The sequence below is a fragment of the Pavona decussata genome, unplaced genomic scaffold (assembly GCF_977016875.1).
Source record: "Pavona decussata unplaced genomic scaffold, jaPavDecu1.1 SCAFFOLD_166, whole genome shotgun sequence".
Taxonomy (NCBI): domain Eukaryota; kingdom Metazoa; phylum Cnidaria; class Anthozoa; order Scleractinia; family Agariciidae; genus Pavona; species Pavona decussata.
In genome coordinates, this window is record NW_028145577.1 from 465,972 (window position 1) to 473,882 (window position 7,911).

General features: G+C 38.4%; 1 protein-coding gene across 1 annotated transcript; it reads left to right on the forward strand.

Annotated features, from left to right (window-relative positions):
• Nucleotides 1-2,663: 2,663 nt before the first annotated feature.
• On the forward strand, nucleotides 2,664-6,931 carry LOC146464266 (uncharacterized). The gene is made up of 3 exons (XM_085130018.1): nucleotides 2,664-2,750; nucleotides 4,076-4,623; nucleotides 5,413-6,931. Exons 1-3 carry the CDS (start codon nucleotides 2,664-2,666, stop codon nucleotides 5,918-5,920), a joined length of 1,143 nt encoding a protein of 380 aa, XP_084986144.1. The 3' UTR covers nucleotides 5,921-6,931.
• Nucleotides 6,932-7,911: the final 980 nt, after the last annotated feature.

Genomic DNA, 7,911 nt, shown 5'->3' on the forward strand with positions numbered 1-7,911 from the left:
AATAGAAAGCTATGTTGCAGAATGTGGAAGAATACAACCTTTTTGTCGAGAGCGTCTGATATAATTTCGTTCCCTATAAAATGCATTAAAGGCTTGTACTGTAATACCGCGATGCACGGACCTGGCATGTGATACACGAAATTGATGGTCACGGTTTGTCAAATTGTCTCAATTTTATCCAATGAAAACGCTGCTTTTACAAACAGCAGATGACGCGTAAGCCAAGCATCTTAACTGACACAATTCAAAATAACCAGCCAATTAGAATGAGAAATAATATTCGGGGATTCCCCGCAATTAACTTTACAATGCGTGCGACAGGAAGTGTTTTATTACGGTTATTATTCAATTTAGTACAACAAGGCCCGAATAATTATTCAAACTACAAAAGAAAATATCAAGAATTATAAGTTTTCAGCGCACACCGCGCCATCTTTCTCTCTGTTAAAGGATTTGTGATTGCAAAACACGCAAGAAATAAATGATCTTTTAATAGGCACTCTCAGTTATAGCCTAAATGACAAGACTCTTGCTCCCTAATTCAATGACCTCTGTATTAAAAATAGCAACACTGGTTTCCTTAATACAAGGAATTCAAATAAACAGCGCAAAATTTTAACATAATAAATTATGGAATTTGTTCCACAAGAAAAAAAGAAAATCGGTAATTGCAACATCATTTCTTCATCCATTGAGGGTTCTGTATTTGCCTTTAACAGAGATATAATAAAATTTCTCCTATCCCCAGAAATCGTGCATACTAAACCGACTTTCACCGATCTTGACACGAACATTTGCCATTTTATAATTTGTTGCAATTTTAAGAGTGTTTTTCTTTTTTTAACATTTGATACACTGCCCGCATGAGTTATTTATTTAGCTCCCCTCCCTATTTCCCAATGTCAACTTTATTAACTATTGCTCAATTTACGTATCTTAAGCCATGGGAAATAAACATCATCATCATCATCATCATCATCATCATCATCATCATCATCATCATCATCATCACCATCATCATCATTTAACTGAGCATAAATATCTAGTCAGAAAATGTCGCCTTTTCAACACGTAGTTGGCTGGATGTGGGCCGAAGGTGAAAGCCGGGGGAACGACGAGCAACGAAGTAACAAGGAGAATGAGCAAAAGCTGGTTTAGAGAAATTTTCTTGCAGCTTTCAAACATACCGATTTTGTGATAGGACGATGGCTAGCTAAGCAGCAACGCCATGACAAGGGGTTCCTTTTCGAATCAGTACCGGCGATTTGTTTCAGCCCTTTTTCCCTTTAGATGAGATTCGCAATTTCCTGTTTCAACCATCCAGGTCCCATATCGCGTGCTTTGTTCCTCCAGGAAAAAAGTCTCAATTTGTCCAAAATCTCAGTCATATATTGAAATTTTGTCGTGTTTTTCCAGACACCAACAAAGCTTCACTATGTGTCAAAGACCAATGATAATTCTTGTTTTCTGTCGACTAAAAGCAAAACATTTTTTTTTTGTTTACACAAGGAGTTTAATCCTTTAACTCCTTATATCAAAAAAACAAATTATCCCGTCTTGTCCCCATACTGGGGAGAAGATATTAAAATATGAAGAAAATTCACTTGGGAGACCATATCCTTAATTCTCATGACCTCAGAGATACCATGAGCGTTGATATTACAAGGAGAAAGTTGATGCTGATCACTCCAAGGGCTCAAAGGGTTAAATATATACAGCCTGCATGTGAGGTCGAGCATTCAAGGAACAAACAAACAAACAAACAAACACGTCAAATTGGAAATAACATGTCTTAAAACCCAACCAACAGGAGCCAGGTCGACTATTCAGTTACAGCGCGCGAGGAACCTAGGAGTTGAACTTGGTTGTCCTTGGTTGGCATGTTACAATAACGTCAGCTAGTTAAAGAGGCAAGAGGGGTGAATGGGACCCCGAACTGTCGGCGCCTATAGCAGCCTGCAGAGTCATGAGCGTATTCAATTTTTATGAAACGTTTCCGTTAAAGTGCCCCTAACCCTTTAATTTGTTTTCTTTTGGTAGATTTCCATATTTGTGAGGAACTCATTTTCGAAAATTTTTTTTTAGAAATATTGAATCCTTTTTATTTTACGAGCGCTAATAGTTTTAAGCCCCGCTGGACAAATTTTTGTCTCGTGGGCTCATTAGGAACGAGCCAATGAGAAGCGTCCGATATTTGACACTTTCTTAGCTGTGACGTAAGAAAAAGGACACCAGAAGGATTCAGAAGGATTCTTATGCATGCTAATTTCTTTCTCTACATTTCGAGAGTTGCTGCATCCAAAAACCACACATTTTTCAACCGTTTTCTCTGTTTACAATTGAAGCATTACCGCGAATCTTCGGATATTTTTGCACAATGTCCTTATTTGGCCGAGTGGGGGACTAATGTGAACGATAGGTGAAAATATCGACAAGACTGTCTTCACTTCTAGCGCTCGCAAAAAAAAGGGATTCAATATTTCTCATTTTTTTTTTTTTTTTTTTTTTTGAAAATGAGTTCTTGAAAGATATGGAAATCTACCAAAAGAAAACAAATTGAAGGGTTAGGGGCACTTTAAGAAGTAACTAATTGCCAACAACTAATTCCCTTTGTATCAATTTTATGTTAAACAAGACACTTGTTTTGTTATTCACAAGTGTAAATGAAGTATGTTCTACTTACTTTAAACAGGGAAAGTGATCCAGTTGAAAGATCTCCTATCAACAACGATCCAGAGTCAGAAGTTGGGGTAAGAAAATTTAAACATTTTATACCATTTTCTACCAACTTGCCTGAACAAAAGGCACATCTTTGTACCATAAATTTAAGCTAAATTGACTGTACAAGTTAGTACTCGCTGATTAAAAAAAAAAGATGAACAATGTGACCTTGCTCTCTTCCTACGCGTCCGGTGAATTTTCTATCCTTAATATAAAAACCCCAAACATCAATGACCGTGGAAGCCGAAAGCTAGGCCTGTAGTACTAACAGTAAACTAAGGTTGAAGAGATGAATAATTTCTGTGAAATTTGAATCTTCCCAGCCTGTCATGATTTGAGTAAAAATGCTCCTTTTTGACAATGCAAGTTAAATGGAAATAATATTTTGTGCAGGCGAATTGACCGGATAGAATCTAATAATTCTTTCTTTCGTCTGATGTAGACCGGTGACATACTAGAGACGTCGTTCATCGTCACCTGCATGAATTTTGCGCAGGATCGATTCTAAACGGTCTAAAGCCAGTTGATTGTTTCGCTGCCAGTAGAGCCCGATGGCGCATCAAACAGGTGTTAAGGACGGTGCCTACTAATTAAGAAGTATTTTGGGGCAGTTTATGACTAGGCGGGAAAACCCAAGCTAAGCAAGGGCTAGTGGAATCCAAAAAGAAAATTGGGGTAACCATGCATTTTTTTAAAGAGATAGTTAAGCAGCAATGATTTTTAAAAAGTGCCAAAATACAAAGCAGTATATGGCACTTTTTCCCCAAATTGAAAATTTATTATCACTGAGAAATGCATGGCCACCCCCAATTTTCTTTTTGGATACCAAGAGCACTTGCCAAGTTCTGCTTTCTCTACATAGTTTTAAACCGCGCAAAAATAACCCTGTATTAGTAGGCAGCACCCAATGGAAACCCGATCATCTCGAGATGCACAGAGCGTATGCGCAGTAACAAAAGTAGGCACCGTGCTTAACTAATTAGAGCTTTTCCAAGCTAGTAGTTGGTGCCAGCTTGAATTTTTACTCAATTGCTTGTGTACTCTCTTATACCCCCAATAGGCCATTTTATGGTTGGCCACGTATTGGAAGCGAGGCCGGGGGTGACCTTGTTTTGACACAAACTTCATTGCTTTTCATATGTAAATGCAAACTAGTTAGCATAAGAACAGCATGATCTTCATATGATAAGCAATAAGGTTTGTGTCAAACAAAGGTCACCCCCGCCTCACTTCCAATACAACTGTTAAATGAGCTATTGTTCCCGGTTACAAATCTTCGAGAGGTACGTTTCCTATTAAAACCATTTGTTTCTAGAAATTTTTGTTTAAAGCTAGTACCTTTTTTGGTCAGCAGGCAGTAGGAGGTGAAGTAAGAGACCATGCGACTCATCCAATTAACGTACGCGAACAACTGTTGGAAGAGCAAACCACAGAACAGGGCTTCGGAGGTCATGTCAATGGCGTTCCACAGTATCCAAATGGGTTGATGGAACTGATGGAAGCTGGAATGTCTCAAGGTGAAGTGCAGGAGCTGCCACAGCAGTCAGTGGGACATAGGCTCTATACAGCAGGGATGAGGCAAGCACGTGGGGGAGTTATTATCGCTCCAAGGATGTTGATGGGGATGAGCTTGGGGCCAATGCAGGAGATCCCCTTGTACCACCGGCAGCTTGCTAGAGAGAGCAGGCAAGACGCAGAGCGAAGAGCCCAGTATCTGAATGGTGTGCACCCAAGAGGGGGCTTCGGGTCTGCAGGAGACGATGAACCATTGGCTCGGGATATGTATCGTGGGTCAAATCTCGAGATAGGTGGAGAAAGGTACCCAATCCAGGAAACAAACACTACTGGGCCAGTTGGGTATACCTTCACGTGTAGTGCAGCCCAACAGCACCCTATAAATAGGTAGGTGCTACGTAGCTAACGCGACAGCCCTGTTCAACCACTACGGGAATTTGGGCTATGCGTGCTTTTTGTTTACTTTCATAATAGCAGGGGATTGGTATTTTTATAAGTAAAGGTTTTCCCTTGTTACTATTTTCGCCTCAAGCCACCAAAATAATGATCGACATTATATGATGGTGATGATGATGATGAGGAGATATTAATGATGACGGTCAATCTCCAAAATCTAAGCACAGACATCCGACCGCCCTCCAATGGTGTAAAGTAATGGACTTTCGACTCAGTTAACCTGTTTCAGACCGTTAGCTTGGTCGTGCAAGCAATCATCAGCTGTTGCTTTTATTCTCCCTGGCAATGCTCTCCGATGAGAAGCTCTCTTCAAACAAGCTCCTTCTCCAAGAACGTACACAGAATTTTACATCCTTACACACTTTGCAATGAACACCACATGTGCAAAAATATCTCTAATTGTTCCACAAGCGAATTATTTGGCAAAAATAAAGAAGTAGTGTAATCATTTATTAAGGTAACTTTTCATTTAATCAGACAGTCTGGAAAATGAAACGAACAAATACCTTACCCGACGGCATGCAAACGATCATATTTATTGTTTAAACTTGTGCCACCGAATACGTGAAAATACGAAAATCTAACTCTTAAGTGTTAAACAAGTTAATACACACGTGAGTAATGAAAGCTATTTTTACGAGAAAGAAAAGAGGCTCTGTGATTTGAAGCTTCTCGCTACATTTTTTGGTTCAGGTGATTGATGACCCACTTAACTTTCAGGTCAAGTCCACCCGAGCCTCCTTTAACTGAAGGGCGTGTGTGTAATGGGACCTACACTTGGCGTATCTTAGACTTCCCCCGCCTCCTTCAGGATGCATGCGATAGGAAGATAGCATCATTAGAGAGTCCTCCCATTCACACCCAGCTGGACGGATACAAGTTCTGCATGCGTATCTACCCGAACGGCATAAATGAGGGAACTAGAAGATACTTGGCGTTGTGTGTTCGCTTGATGCCGGGAGAGCATGATGACCTCCTGGATTGGCCCTTTACCGGACGAATCTCCCTCTCGATTCTGGATGTAAGCACAAGGGATGCAGCATTCCGTAATCACATCAGTGGCACTTTTCTGGCAAAACCAAACCTGGCATCGTTTCAGAAACCCAGAGCCGCAGACGTCGTCAACTTGTATGGCTATCAAAATTTTGCTCCGATTCAGTTGGTCTGCTCACCGCAGTACATGAAGGATAATGGTACAGTTATGGTAAAGATTGAGATCAGGCGTTAAATCATCGAATCCCACTGAATTACCCTTAATAAAATTTTGTTAACACCTAGATATAAAAAAGCGGCATAAAAACGATTAAGGAAGAGCTTTAAGAAAACATTTATAACTGTTCAAAGTAGGATTAACATTACACGAGCAGACATTTTAAATGGCAATGTAGGAGTTTAGCCATTAATGAATCCGGCTTTCTATTGGTGTGAGATTTAAAACCTGGTCTTGATGAAACTAAGAGCGCTTACTGCAAGGTCCCTACTGACCTACCCTGGCAGTCAGAGTTATTACATTTCTTCAGTTGTGGTAAGGTGTGTGACAGTATGATAGAACAAATTTTGAATAATGCTAACAATTTACAAGGATGATTCTTAGAACATTTTTTTTATGGGAGAGTTTTTCTTGTTCGTTTTTCATGCGGTAAACTTAATTCCTTTACTTTGTTATAAACATACAAAATGTATAACGATTTGGACACCTTAAATAAAAAAAAAAGGTTCTTCATTTTTTGGCCATTCACGATATGACTAAAATAAAGGCGATTTGTTTTAAAATAGCTGAAGAAATTTTCATTCGTGCAATTTTGGTCATACTATTTTAATAGCGTTTATCTTGGATTGCGTGAGTTTTCTCCCCGGCTTGGGTTGAACTTTAGATCATTGAGGTCTAAAAGCACAAATTTCGTTGTGATAGAGATTGCAATGGAATGAAGGGATCCTATTTTTTCTAGATGACGTAAAAAGCGTTATACCTTTCTAGCATACGTCAAGGGATTCGCCATATTCTATTTTAAAGTATGTTTACAACCATTATCCTTGAGACGTATAGCAGCACATTATATCAGGAGAAACGTATTATAGCAATCCATAATATCTATCCGTCATTTGTGTTGTATGGAATTCCTATGTATCTCCTGTCCAGATTGCAATCTTTTAAAAATGTTGCAGCTAGAATAATCAAGTTTACAAGGAAAAATGATCATATAACTCTTGGGTTATATGTTCAAAACCCGTTTGAAAACTTTTAAATAATGATTTTTGTATTTCTTCTTTTAAAAGTAAATAACCTGTTTTTTGATAACTTAGTTTTTGACTTTTTTTCTTTCCTTCTTTTTTGCATTTTTTATTGTAAAGCGCCATGAATAATTATTGATTTGGCGCTATATAAGTCTATATTGTTATTGTTTTGTTTGTTGTATTGTTATTAGCCGTCGGTACGTACGTATACATTAGGATTAATTAGTTATTTTCCAAGAACGCTGGATGCATTGCTTTGCCTTCGTTAGGTAAAAAAGTTAGAGCTACTATGATGTTAGAGACATTTAGTTGTAACTTGTCATTAATGCATAAACCTTTAGGATTGTAATCGGAGTCTGCCGCATTGTATCACCACATAGTGGGTGAAGGCGGAATTGTGCCTGTATATATAAGCTTCTTTGTATTATTTACTTGTTTTCCTTTACCGAAAGCTTGTCAATTTATCTAAGGGATTCAGAATGGTACATATCTATTAACAAGAAAGTGTAATTTTTACACCTTATTTCATAGTTTTAATGATAATTGTTGCTTGTTTACAGTGGTATAAAGCAAAGAAAAAAAATAATAAAACGATCAACTCAAATACTGTTTGTAGTCCATACACATACTGAAGGATTGCATGTGGCCGTGTTCGTGGATAGGAACAATAAGATTTTTCTTCGCTGGGAGTTAACTGCCATTTTCAGGCAAACCATGTGAGCAAATCGTCTTTTGTTTTGTCCACGACCATGGCGGCAATGCGATCCACCTATACCCAAATGTTTGTTTCACGGTGACAATGACTTTAATGGCCTAATGGTTAGTACCTTCATTCTTTTCCTTTTCCTTTTTTTTTTTTTTTTTTTTTTTTACCAGCTACAGTGTTGCGAGACGTTTGTTTGACTGACTATTTTAGCTAAGAATCATTAAAAAAATGGGACGAGATTAGAAAATAAAACTCCAAGAGAAATGATAAACATGGAC

What these genes read in the sequence shown, in the direction of transcription:
- LOC146464266 (XM_085130018.1), top strand. Translation starts at nt 2,664, where the DNA reads ATGAAGTATGTTCTACTTACTTTAAACAGGGAAAGTGATCCAGTTGAA. An exon ending in ATCCAGAGTCAGAAGTTGGG is followed by an intron (nt 2,751 to 4,075) that starts GTAAGAAAATTT and finishes TTTGGTCAGCAG; the next exon opens with GCAGTAGGAGGTGAAGTAAG. An exon ending in CAACAGCACCCTATAAATAG is followed by an intron (nt 4,624 to 5,412) that starts GTAGGTGCTACG and finishes CTTAACTTTCAG; the next exon opens with GTCAAGTCCACCCGAGCCTC.